The sequence below is a fragment of the Saccostrea cucullata genome, unplaced genomic scaffold, assembly GCF_032062105.1.
Source record: "Saccostrea cucullata isolate Sc308-1 unplaced genomic scaffold, CSIRO_AGI_Scuc_v1 ctg7391, whole genome shotgun sequence".
NCBI classification, from domain to species: Eukaryota; Metazoa; Mollusca; class Bivalvia; order Ostreida; family Ostreidae; genus Saccostrea; species Saccostrea cuccullata.
In genome coordinates, this window is record NW_026939471.1 from 28,550 (window position 1) to 42,667 (window position 14,118).

At 31.8% G+C, this 14,118-nt stretch overlaps 1 protein-coding gene across 1 annotated transcript; it reads left to right on the top strand.

Moving 5' to 3' along the window:
* LOC134253079 (uncharacterized) lies at nucleotides 1-10,736 on the top strand. Its single transcript, XM_062735595.1, has 8 exons — nucleotides 1-92; nucleotides 657-797; nucleotides 2,415-2,552; nucleotides 5,980-6,300; nucleotides 6,520-6,639; nucleotides 6,745-7,099; nucleotides 7,326-7,486; nucleotides 9,281-10,736. Exons 1-8 carry the CDS (start codon nucleotides 47-49, stop codon nucleotides 9,634-9,636), a joined length of 1,638 nt encoding a protein of 545 aa, XP_062591579.1. The 5' UTR covers nucleotides 1-46; the 3' UTR covers nucleotides 9,637-10,736.
* The last annotated feature ends 3,382 nt before the right edge of the window (nucleotides 10,737-14,118 follow it).

The window sequence follows — 14,118 nt, forward strand, 5'->3', positions numbered from 1 at the left end:
GTTTATCTTAGTTCTTAATATTTTTTTCTTTTTGCCAAGTGCAGTCATGTTCTTCCCCCGTTTGCTATGCATTTTAGGGTGCATCAATATAGGTATGTTTCTGTAAAAAAAATTTAAAAGTAAAGTCATTATGTTTGTCTTTTAATAATGTATAACAATAAATATTTTTAAAGAAAGTGCATACAGTACTTAAGGAGACTCGTATTTAAATTAGATTTTTTTACCTTAAAGAATAGAAAATGCAGAAATCTAATTTTTTTTTTAAATCTTGTTTTAGCTTTATTCATAAGGAACTCGTATTAAAATTAGATTTATTTTACCTTTAAAAAAAGAAATTGATGCAGAAATCGATTATGTATTTGTCTTAAAGTTGTAGCTTAGAAAAAGAAAATGATGGAGGTCCGTTGCGGAATCAATTTCAGCTTGTGATTGAAGGAGGGGGGGTTACCATATAGTTAGGGGTGGGGGCGAGCAAAAATTCTGTAAAAAAGAATTTTAAAAAGGGCCATCAAACGTTATATTGATCATGAGTTGACACAAGTAGCTTTATGTATTTTATGTAGTATATGCATGCGATCGATATGTAGCCAAAAAAAGTGTAACTTTCTCAGGTGCATAATTTAATTGGTGAAATGATATCAGATTTAAAATTTCAGTGTGGACGAGTCGATGTCCCGTGGCTTCATCAAATGATGAAATACCTGTAGAAATGTTAGATTATGACCCTCGGACACAGATTTGCTGTGGAGGTCTCCAAGAACGGCACGACAACGGAGAGGAGAGAGGCTGCTGTGGGGGTAAGGGTTGTTTTATAAATAGATGAGACTCTGGGATCGCCCTTCGAAAATAGATTTTTGGTGACGCATGTATTTAAAAATATTCTCATGACAGGTAATTTGGGGGATGGAATCCTCCTAATTTTCCATAGAAAAAAATAAACGCAACTATATGATTATTACGGAAGCGTATTAGTGCCACTTGGACACTTCACTTTTTTTTTATTTCTACACTTTAATCTGTAAATTTTACACTTTAATCTGTAAATTTTACACTTTAATCTGTCTGTAAATTTTACACTTTAATCTGTAAATTTTACACTTTAATCTGTAAATTTTACACTTTAATCTGTAACATTTACACTTTAATCTGTAACATTTACACTTTAATCTGTAAAATTTACACTTCATTTGTTTATTCACACAGTCAATTTAGCATCTTCACACATCCTCAGTAACACATTTTTAAGCCAACAGACCATGTTTCGTGTATGATAAAATTTAATCCTGATGTTTTATATTAAAGTAAAACTTTTCTTTGAATATAAAGTGAAGAGCATATCAAACATACATATATTGATCACAGGTGCTTAAGGACCCAATATAGATTCCAGGGCCTATTTTTAGACTTTTTTCACATTAATAATACATGGAGGCCACAATTGTGATATAATCTATAAATCCTATCAATTCAGAAAATTTGCTTAAACTAACATTTTATTGGCTTACAAATGTGTTACTGAGGATGTGTGAAGATGCTAAATGTGAATAAACAAATAAAGTGTAAATTTTGATTAAAGTGAGATTGATGTGTAAAGTTGTACACTTTAAAGTGTAAAATTTACACTTTTGTGTAAAATTTACAGATTAAAGTGTAAAATTTACACTTTAAAGTATAAAATTTACAGATTAAAGTGTAAAATTTACAGATTAAAGTGTAAGATTAAAATGTAAGATTAAAGTGTAAATTTTACAGATTAAAGTGCAAAATTTACACTTTAAAGTGTAAATTTTACACTTTAAAGTATAAATTTTACAGATTAAAGATTAAAATTTACAAATTAAATGTAAAAATTACACTTTAAAGTGTAAAATTTACAGATTAAAGTGTAAATTTTACAGATTAATGTGTAAAATTTACAGATTAATGTGTAAAATTTACAGATTAAAGTGTAAAATTTACACTTTGAAGTGTAAAATTTACAGATTAAAGTGTCGAAATTAAAAAAAAAGTAAAATGTGCAAGTGGCACTAATACGCTTCTGTAGATTATATCTTATAAATATTATACATTCTAATTGGCATTTCAAATGTATCGATAACATATTCATGTACATGTGTAGCTGCCTGTGTATGTATTCATCATCTTCTTTACAATTTCGAGTGATACAATATAATCTTACAATCTCATAATTGTAAACTGATGTTTGTGATTGTCATTAAAATGTATTGAATGTTTTTAATTTTAAAAGTACATACATGTGTAATAAAAAAGGGGGATCCTACACAATAATTACTTAAAAGTCCTATTGAATTCACAGGTAAAACAGCCGTGTTATTCTTCCGTATGCTAGTTTAAAAATTGATGGTACTCTTAAAAATATGAAATAAAGAAAATTTAAACCTTTTCCAATTTAGGTGTGCACTTGTACAAAAAATCGGAACAGATCTGTTGTGCTTCCGGTATTGTCACTGATAGATATATTCAGACTGGGAAACACGCAGGACAAGAACAAAAGTGTTGTGGAAACGAGACCTACCCAGTAAAGACAATCGGTAAGTTTGTTTTCGTTTGGCACACCTTTGCATTTTTTTCACCTTCGTCATACCATACAAGCCATAACCTAGTCAAATTAAATCTTAGTTGTTTGGGATACGATTTCAAAATGTATATTCTTTGCAATATTTACAAGTATATTAATCGTTTATAGCTTGCATGTACAATGTATTTCATTTTACTGATCCAGTTGAGGGCATTTAAAAGAACAATGCATAGTTTAGTTTATGAGCAAAATACCCATGGACAGAAAAGTTAAAAAAAGAAATAACGCATTTTTCTTAATACATGTATATTGAACAACCCCCTCCCCGAACCTTTGACCTTAGGGCCACATTTTTCAAAATTCTAGAATAGTACTCAAATTCCTAGGATCAGAGAGGTGTAAGATTTTGAAAGAAAAGAAAAAAATATTTTTTAATGTATAATCTAGATAGAGCCATACCATACCCCAATACATGCGATCCAGGAGTCATGAAATTCACAATTTTGGAAAAGGCACAATTGCCCATCATAATAACTACTGTGAATCACTTTTTATTCGAGAGAACTTTATTTTCGAGTAATTGCGAGATAGTGAGCTCGAAAATATATAATTCTCGAGTATATAATAGTATTTCTTAAGATTATACAGAGAAATAACAAAATTCGTGAAAATTATGGCTCGCTAATAATAATTAAGAAGTCAATGACTATCTCGCAAAAATAAGGTACCGGATCGATCTACAGTATATTCTTGGTTCGTTTGCTCACTGCACAAGAGGATACATGCTTTTTATTAAGGAATCATTAATCATTGTTAAGTTAGTAGAGTATGCCAGAGCAAATACGATAGTTGGAAACGTGGGATAATTTGTATAACGGCCGGGCGGAGCCCGTATGCATAAATTATACAACGTTTCCAACTATCGTTGAAGTCCCTGGCATACTCTACTAACTATAGACAGGGAATACTTATATTATTCATTGTGAAATAAAATTGTAAATTTAGCTTTCAAAAATGTAGACTTGTAGATTTAAATTCCACGAGGCCTCCCATGTCAATTTCAATAGTCCTCGCACACTGACATCAAACGCAAAGGCAGCCGCACGAGATTTACATTAGACCCCTAGGCGCCATGAACAGATCTAGAAACAAAGACAACGTACGAGAGTTATGTGCAAACTAGGTCTCCGTAGCTCCCGACCCATGGCTTTGCTTAATTTACATTCCGGCAAAATTATCAAGAAATCCACTCCACTAACATTCAGAGAGTTATCACACAGAAAACAAATAGAAATGAAAAGATACTAGTATATAAGAATTAGTTTATTTCACTTTATAATCAATAGAGTACCGGAAACCCTTGACCTAAAGGGACGGAAGGGTGACCCTATAGTGAGCCTTCCCCCCGGAAGAATGGCTATACAGTGTTAATTTATCAAAACAATTTTTATAAGAGGCACCATGCTATAAATATACGGCATTATTTCAAAAAATTGTGTTTTCTTGTGTTATTTGCTTAATATAATAAATAAGACATTGCTGCAAGGTTGTTACAATGAATGTAAAGCAACCATGACAGCCATACGAAACAGGTTTGCAGCAAATATAAAAGGTAACAATGTCACAATATAATAAAGAAGTAAGCTTAAAGTATACCTTTCAATATTACAAAAAACGTTTTATGTTTTTCCATCCAATTACTGAGGTTTGCAGCAAACATAGGATTTTCCAGTTATTGAAACCTTCCTACTTCTTAATGACAAACATTGTTGTAACTTGCGGCGAACAATTGTTGTTTTAATTTGTTTCTGGCACATACCTGCTTACAAGCATCAAGCTCACAGAAAGCCTCTGCCCTGACCTTAATCTGTTAACAAAATGCTCAGTTATTTTTTTATATCCATGAACTATAAACATTTCAATCCATTATAACAAATGTACATTGTGTTGACCTACATGTAGATAACAATCTGGATTTGTGTGGAATAACAAACAAATTATTGGTTTGTACATGTGTTGAAGATAACAAATGGATTATTTTTTTTTTATTATTTTTAATTCATATTCAAATATCTTATCTCAATCAAGTAATGACAGATGCATATATCTGTGTTTTAACGTATAAAGTGTAAAAATGAAATTACACTCTACACACTAAAATTGATAATTACATTTCAGTGCAAAATAGTTTACTTGACAATTGCAATGTATATATATTTTTTAATTTTACGTATTTTTTATACGTGACCCAAACCAGTTTAAAAAATATCTGAAATAAATAATTTTTAAAAAGAATGAAAAAAAATTGTATGAATTGATGTATGGATGTGATGAGCAGGGGATGCACACATTTTATGTCAAAATTTTAAATAAATACTTATTTGATTTTATAGTGATGTAATTTCATTAATATAATAATTTCAAAATGAAATACAAATGAAAATACTTCATAAAATTTATAAAAGTTAAAAGGTCCCAAAGCATACAATAAATATTTAATTATGTTAATGTAATAAAATCCAAACCGAAGGGGGAAAACTTTATTTGTATGTATTTTTTCCATATTGAATAATCAAAAGCAACCTTTCTTTGTCAATTTTTGAAGAGGCACTTCACAAAATTGTGTCTTGTTTAAAGATTTTTCCAAGGTTGGATAAAGCAACCAAAAAAGGTTTGCAGCAAATATGCAGTAAGCTTAAAGCAAACGTTTTACCATCCAAACGAGGTTTGCAGCAAAATGAATTAGTTTATTTGACAAACTTTGTTGTAACTTGCGGCGAACAATTGTTGTTTTAATTTGTGTCTGGCCTTTACAAGCATGTATAATTTTCTGTTAACAAAAAGTCCAAAAAACATCATTTAGCAAATTCTGTGTTGTCAGTGTATTGGTTGAGAGGTTTACTCCTTAAATGTTTTTAGCGGACAAAAGATATGCTTGTATGTTAATTTCTTGCAGTTTTCCTACAAACATGTTGAGTTCCTGCGAATTTTTTGCAAGCTTACTGCAATTTCTGCGATGTTTGCAGCTAGCGGCACTCATCTGTGAACAAGAAAAAGTTCTTAAATTCTGCGAACAATTTTGTTCAGACTTGCAATTGCTGCAGGTCTGCAGCAAACATAAAAGTTTTGTAAGGGTTTAGACGCTATATAATTATGTATTTTAGGGTTCATATTGCTTTGTTTTTCTGTATGTATATCGGAATGCACGTCCAAGAAGGGTCTCATGTAGCATATTCATAAATTGCAAAAATTAGTACTTGATAATTATTGATCTCTAATTTTTTTTGGGACAAATCTTTAAGCTTGATCTCACCAGTATCTAAATATATGACAATATGAGTGCATGTATCTCGAAAACATTGGTGCATTTTGTTCACAAATTAATTCATTTATGATTAATTCTAAAAGTAAAAGGCGTTTCAAAATGATTTTCTTTTCAGGAAATAACACTTACTGCTGTGGAAATCAGTATATATCGACAAAAAATGGCTGCTGTAATGGTACAACCCCCTTCAACAAAACGATATCAGCTTGTGAGAAAAACCAACTCGTTCCACGGTTTCATGACTTTTGTCAGGGAACACTTTACGACAAACGAAAACAGCTATGCTGCGACGAATCCAAACTCTACAGTAAGTCCTCTTCTGACCGACATTTCCGCTGCTGCGGGGAAACTTTGTTTGATAACAGATTGGAACAGTGCTGTGAGTCGGGGGGTAAAACCAAAGTCCAGCCCACAACGGGGTACTGCTGTGGGACAGGTGAGCACTATCAAGTTTAAGAGATGTGTGGAATCTAAAATAGTTTAGATTTATTTTATATACCGGTATGCTGAAACTTCTTAATCGCTTTGCTTCTTCGTATATTAAATGAAATGTTCATTATTGCAGATATATCAATGACTCATGCACGATTCCATTTGTATAGAAAAGTTTGACTTCTCCACTTTGTATATAAAAGAGCTGGTTAATTTCTTGTAGATGTTTACAATTTTCCCAACGAAATCTGTTGTCGCAACAGCGTATACGACTCATTGAATGGAACATTTCAATGTTGTGGAAACAGTTCATATGATAAAAGAATCCAAACATGTTGTCATGGTATGTTTCTTTAATCTTTATATACATGCATGTGCATATTGAAATGTCCAAAATCGGAGTCAATTTAATTCAAAGCATATTATCTTCCATGGATGTTTATTCCAGGTATAGTGCGTGACATAAAGCACGTGAACGACCCGAAATGTTGCGGTAAAGATGTTTATTCAACAGAGTCACATCTTTGCTGCAGCGGTGACAGAATAATTAGGAAAAATGCCCCTGACCACGATAAGTGCTGTCCTCGGAATTCAGTGTTCCACTCCTGCAAAAATCAGCCAAGTAGACCATCAACATTTTGTGGGCGCCAGCGGTATGATAGCCGAACGGATCTTTGCTGCAATAGTCAGGTCCACAAGAGGGCCAAGGAGATTGGAAGAGAATGCTGTCATCCCGGAAAAAAGGATTATAATCCAAGAAATGAGAAATGTTGTCATGGAGTGGTGAAAAGCATTGCAGAGAGGTAATAGCCACATCCCCTCCCACATTCGCTCATTTATCAAGACACTCTGTGGGTTTGCACTTACATGTACACTGTCAGTCACCATTTACTAGTAATTCAATTAAAAATAACTATTTGGGCCGCTTATGTATCTTCGCTGCAATAGAAAGATTCGTGATCAGGTGAATCAAAGATCCAATTTTGATTTGATGGTTCTAATCTTCATTCTTTGTGTATTATGTTTTAGTTGTGGTGAACACTCAGACGCCCCAAGATCCTTGACAATAGGTGGTAATGGTAACATACCACGTGTACCCGGTATCTGTAGCATTAATTCCAAAGAGTGGACTACTTGGAAATTGAGAAAATCTATCAATACTGGCAGACTAGATATTTGTAGGAGAAATGGTAAGATTGTTTGTTTGTTTGCATGTTGTTTAATGTCCCTCTCAAGAATCTTTCATATGGATACGCCACCACTTGCTGGAGATCGAGCTGCATATTTTGTCCTACACTCGATACTTACGTGAATCTAAAGTGTACATTTTTATGCTAAGACTTGTAGACTATTTTTCGTTGATAAATTATGAAAAATGAGCATGGAAAGATTCTGTATAAAAAATGTCTCAAGCAGATCCAACCGGAACTAGCTAAGACTAGTATATATATAGAGAAAAAAGTTGTCCCAACGAAATATATTTATCATGATTGGACTCTTTGTTTGCTTATCTTATTTTTATTATGTCAAAACATTATTTAGGGGGTCGTGGCCATATATATGATACAGTAAATATGTGTAATCAGGAATTTCATGTATTTCCTGAATTTTAGTAAATACATGAAATTCCTATTCTGCGTAGGGAATACAGGTATTTACTAATTTCAGTTAGGAAATACACATATTTACTGAACTTTTTCATACTTTTTACACATATTTACTGACTGAATTTTGATGGGATAATCAAATTTAAAATATGAATTATAAGATATAAACAGATGCACAGTGCATTCAATGTTGAGTTAACAGTTAGCATAATTATCATGCGTGAATAAATAATATTTGAAATAAACTTTTGATTACTTAGGAATTTTAAAAATTGCATTTTTAAATATTGACCAAAAAAATTAACGATATTCTGCTTTCATTTTCTGGAATGTGTTTTCTATATCACAGCATACTTTCACTGACTTTATGTTATTTAATCTAAAAAAAAACTATAATTGCTTGCTGGCATTTCTTTTTGTTTTATTATAGATATTCATACAATGCTACATTTGTTGACAGTAAATTAAAAACCCTAAAGCATCTTATTTGCAAATAAAACAATTCTTATGCAGTCTCCTCAAAAATGCAACAACAAAAATCTTGCAGAATACACATTATTTAACTATATTGAAGTCAGTAATTCAAGATGAAAGTTTACTAAAAGGAATTTTCCACCCTTATATTTTGATAGTTCACAATAGAAAAAAAAAATTATTTTTGCTTAATAAGTTTGAATTAACTAATAATTGCAAAACATATCTATGTTGCCATAGTAAGACTCAAATTAACAGAAGTACTGAGTATATCAACATTTAAAGATCGTACATTTTTGATAAATTTTAAAGCAAAAATTATGTAAAAACTAGTTCAAATATATCATTCTGATGTTAAATCTCCAAATTAATAACTTCTTTACAAATATATTTGAATATCAGGGAATCCATTTAACATTAGCAGTACAAAAAGGAATTCAAAATGAATGCATGATGTCAGATTTATAGAAACAGTTCTTATTAAGTGTTGCTTAAAAAAATAATTTTTTAGTACCGGTATTTGTATACTTACGGAATATTTTGAATGATATGTATATTCATCCAGCTTAGTTCAGTAAAATCGTGTAAAATTGGCTAAAACTTTCAGTAAATACATGAATTTCCTAGCAATTCAGTAATTACATGTATTTCCTAAAATGGCCAGTAAATACATGTATTTACTGAATGGTTTAGGAAATTCATGAAATTCCTGATTTCACATTTTTACTGTAACATATACACTTCTCATCCGTAGTATTAAAAAAATCAGAAAGCTGGCCTCGTGTTGCAAGGCTGGCAAAGAACTGAGTGTCCGGTATGCTAAGTTTAATCAACATTCCAAGGATTTCCGGTCTATTGCTCTTATGTGGAGATAAGTTCAATAGCTTTTCTATCTTTCTTCAGGTTACTTAATCAAAGTCCATGATGTCAAATGTTCCAACTCGACCAAAGCATTATTACCGAGGGTGATGTTAACGGGTACTGCAAAGCGGAACTTATACAACGCTACAGAGGCTTTGGCAAAGAGAAAAATTATCAACCTCGATCTACCTTGCGGCTGTAACAATTATCATAATCTGAGAAAAAAGAAAATTATTCTTCTGACCGACATTGATTTGAAGGTTCCTCGGAGAACCTTCCACCTCGGGGACAGCGATATCATTCTTCCTTACAAAAAGAAGGTACTGAAGGATGTAAAGAAGAGGAGAAATTCAGCAGCTTGCGAGCCTCAGAACTGCGATGGAAATCCACGGCGATAACCAAGCCACAGACGTCTTGTTGTCTTAGACCGTTCTACCTCATTGTCTCAAGCCGCGGTCTGGAGGTTGCACATAGTTCTTTTTCACAGAGGTTTGCTACGATGGGTCTACCTCGCCTAGTCTCCAGGTGACGTGTATAAGATTTTTGGATGCATAAATATATTAATTATCCAGTCGCAACGGAATTGGAGGGGGTATAGTTACTCAGTCATATGTGTTCGTTTGTGAGTGAGTTAGCGATGCATTCAAGTGATGTAATTTTTATCGAGATTGGATTGCTGCCTTGATTTTTAGATTTGGTCTTTGCAAAGGGAAGCTGCGCCTTCTGGTGCTGTTTGTTTCCTTGGTAATTTTTAGTTTTATTGCACAAAATGTGGTGGAAATGTATAAAAAATAAACCTTTACCCATGAAAGGATGAAATATTTTCGGTTTTATGGTAGCGTCATGTGATGCAAAACAGTTACCCCTAACATGATTTTTACTGGAATAATTTCTTTGATATCAATGTGTTGTGTGTTTTACATATCAACAGTTAAGAGAAACTTAGATAATGGATCTCCAATGAAATAATTGTATTCTTGACAGATGTCGGATTGCATGTTTTATATGTGTTTTTTGTAATTTTTTTTTTAAAGTCAACATTCCATTGTATAATTGGCTTTATGACATTTTGTGATATAAATCATGCCATTGCATTTTTTTGCAAAACAATAATTTTCTAGACTCATAATTTCTACTAATTTTTTTCCCTTTTTCAAAGCTGTCTCAGGGTTTTTTTTAAAGTTTGTTTTCCATATATCAGGGAGAAAACGTTCGGGGTATTTGAATATTTAACTTTTTATTTAAAAAAAAGAAAAGAATTTTTATTCTAAAACTGCTTTCATTTCATGTTTTGGAGGTCCATGATTGCTCTGTTCATATTTTGTAATGTTTAATGGAATCGAGCATGAATATACTGTTTATTATCTTCATATATTTCATTGTATGTATTATTACCAGTAACTACTTGTATTATCCTTGCCTTAAGGATTTTCTCCATTTCTAAACCTGTTTGAATGGCAAGGTTATTTACAAGTACATGTACTAGTATTTCATTTTACTCCTTGGCACCAATTAATTTTTTATCAAGAGTTTTTTTTTTTTATAATTATGCTTATCATTTTGTAGTCATGCCCATTTTGATTTTTTTTATCAACATCTTTCGTATGCGCTTTGAATTTTGTAGTCCAAACCCATTTTGATTTCTTTTATCAATAGTTTTTTTTATGTGCTTATCATTTATAGTCATACCCATTTTGATTTCCTTTATCAATAGCTTTCTTTTATGCTTATTATTTTATAGTCATACCCTTTTTGATTTCTATTATTGAATAGCTTCTTATGAGTTTTTCATTGTTAGTCATACCCATTTTGATTTCTTTATCAATAGCTTTCTTATGTGCTTATCATCTTGTAGTCATTTTTGTTATCAATAGATTTCTTATGTGCCTATCATTTTGTAGGACTTCATACTCATTTTGATTTCTTTTTTTTCTACCCAGTTCTGCATTTCAAATTGCTAGCTGTATATCAGCTTGTCTGTTACAATTAATTTTACAGGCACCAGACTCAATTTAACCTGCATAAGGAATTCTTAGATTACACTTAAAAAGTACAGTTTGTAAATTGTCATATTTAAATCCATCTTTGGTTTACTAGTACAGTCAAGCCCTTACAGAATTAAAAGTCATCAATTAATTTTTTTTTGGAACCAGGTAATTTTATTTTTGAAATGTGAAATGATTTTCCCTTGTTTATTTTTATAATCATTGTGTTCATTGTATTTTCCAGTCAATTTGTATAATTTTATACAGATTACTTTGTGCCTGAGAACAGCTCAGGAATAACTAACACTGCCATTTTTTTTATTAATAAAATATTTTTGTATATAATTTTTTTGTTAATAAAATTAATGTATATAAAATTGAATCCAGTATTTTCTTTTTAATGTATAATATTTTATGAACATGAAAGACCAAAGAATACGTGTCTTCCGTAGTAATAACAATCCAGATACAACCGTTTCAAACGTGAAACTAAGTTCAATTTCTCTTGCGTTCTTGAAAAATTTATTGTAAATTTGAAAGAAAAGTCACTTCGACGACCTTGTCTAGACAGAATGCCTAAAATAACAGGTTGTTATGGGGACCCAGGATCTCAAAGACCATAGTAAAGGTAGCAAAATGATCAAGCAACTAGAAAAGTCTTTTAGAAATTATTTCAAATGATATACAAAGCAATACGCATTACCATTTTTTAATTTAAAAAAGCTTATGCACATGATAAATAACGAAGTCCACTTTTTATACTTCGATAGACATTAAGGAAAATTTTCAAAAGCACGGGTACCTGACGTTACTTTTTTTTTCAATAAAAATATACCTCTACCTAATATTAAATAGGGGTATAATTTTTATTAAAAGAAAACGTCAGGTGCTTGTGTTCAAAAGTATATGAACGTTCCACATTCAATGCCACAAGATCAGTGTACGATTATAATTTTTGGAGAAGTCTTTCACGTATCTTATACATTAAATGTATATTTCTTAGTGTTTAAAGGAATAAATTAGGCTATATGTATTTGTAAAATTTTAGTTCAAGGTGTCCATTGAACACAGAGAAGAAAGAGGTGGGATAACAAAGTTCTGGACAAAAGATTTCTGTCGCTTTTCAAAGCGCCCCGGTATATGTTAAAAACTATCTATATGGTGTACTGCATAAATGCTATTGTTATACCCTTATAAATATCATTCTATATATTTATTACTTATAAAAAGTCCAACAAAAGAACTGTTTATTACATCGGTCTAACAATTTCACTATTGACCGGTCTTACATAAGAATTGTTAGACCGCAAGGTCAATCGTCTGTTACGTCACAATTAATTAATCATCGTTCAATATCGGCGACGCGAAAATAGCCGAAGTTAAGAGCTACAAGAGTTGTTGCTAACAGCAAAGTAAGGAAGAAGGGAAGAGTACGTTTTGTATAAATAATTTTTGTGATACAATAGATACATAATTGATTTTGTTCTTTCTCAGCTTCATGTTTTATATTTACTGAAGAAGCCATAATTTTCCACATAAAATAATTGATATTGTAGAATCATTAAACTTCAAAGGGACAGATTTCTGTAGTTTACTTAAATAAAAAAAAACATTCGTGGGGACTTAATTTCGTGTATTTACTCATACCTACAGAAAGAAAAAAATACTTTCAAAAACCTTTGCTAGAATGTAAATTCGTGTATAAGAGGTAACCACGAATTTCAGGGAAAGTGAGCCAAAACAAAACCTAATGTAATCGAATTAAAATCAGATACTTTGATCCGCTCCTTGTGCAAAAGATTAAACCCAATGAATCCAACAATATTTTATTATTTTACCTTTTACCGAAGTAAAGTTTCTAAGATGGCATAAGGTAATTTAAGTATCATACAGGGTTTTAATCTGGTTTTTATGTCATCTATTTTTGAATCTATGAATATTTTTAAAATAGATTTTAAAATTCCCCTCCCATAAAAAAAAACGATCGGGTGATTTAAACATTTTAAAATCTGATGTACGTATTCATGGGGGATAAAAAAAGGGTTTATCAGTTATGGATGTTTTATATCTTTACCTCAATGTGTTACCCTTTTAACGAATTTTGCGAATAACGTTTGCATTTTGACGGAATTTGAGCTCTCAGGCTTATTCATTCCCGTGACAACATGTAAAACCATCATAGGACTCTGACTGGTTACAGCTAGTGTTTGTTTCGTTTAAATTAAAAAAAAGAAGAGATAAAATGTTCGAAGGAACCATCATTTACAGTTTTAAAACATAGCATAAAGCATTGAAAATAACTCTGCTTATCAAAGCTACCTACATGAACATAATCAGCACCATTTGATGAGCTGCAGATCTGTAGCGTTATGCTACAGATCCTATAATGCAAAACGGTGCAATTTACGGTGCAATATTTTTTGCGCACTTTTAGAGAGAATTTCTTTACTTTCCAACATCTGTCAATTAACTACCTTTCATTCCCTAATTCTAGGCACATTATTTGACTAATCCATAGGCGTCGGAACCGGGGGGGGGGGGGGGGGGGGGGGGGGGGGGGGCCCCCCCCTCCCCACTTTTTTTCCAAATATATACTTAGTATAGACAATGAACATATCTTCGTAAGTTTACCCCTCAACTTTCCACAGATACGTCTCAGTATAGGTTACAAATGGGGAAAGTCACGCCTGCTAATCGATCACTTGCACAACCAGCAGTTGTGTATAACAATCAAAAGAGATCGATTTCCGGTTGTGCAGTTGATGCGAATAATTCCAGTGCACAGGTAGTAAATGGACTCGATTCAGGCAATAATTGATATTTTTAATAAAATATAAGAATGTGATTCCATGAGCAATTTATTTTTCTTTAATTTTACACTCTCATAAAATGCAG

Coding starts and splice junctions, on each gene's coding strand:
- LOC134253079 (XM_062735595.1), top strand. CDS start 47: ATGTTCTTCCCCCGTTTGCTATGCATTTTAGGGTGCATCAATATAG. Junction 6,301..6,519: donor GGGGTACTGCTGTGGGACAG/GTGAGCACTATC, acceptor AATTTCTTGTAG/ATGTTTACAATTTTCCCAAC. Junction 7,487..9,280: donor AGATATTTGTAGGAGAAATG/GTAAGATTGTTT, acceptor ATCTTTCTTCAG/GTTACTTAATCAAAGTCCAT.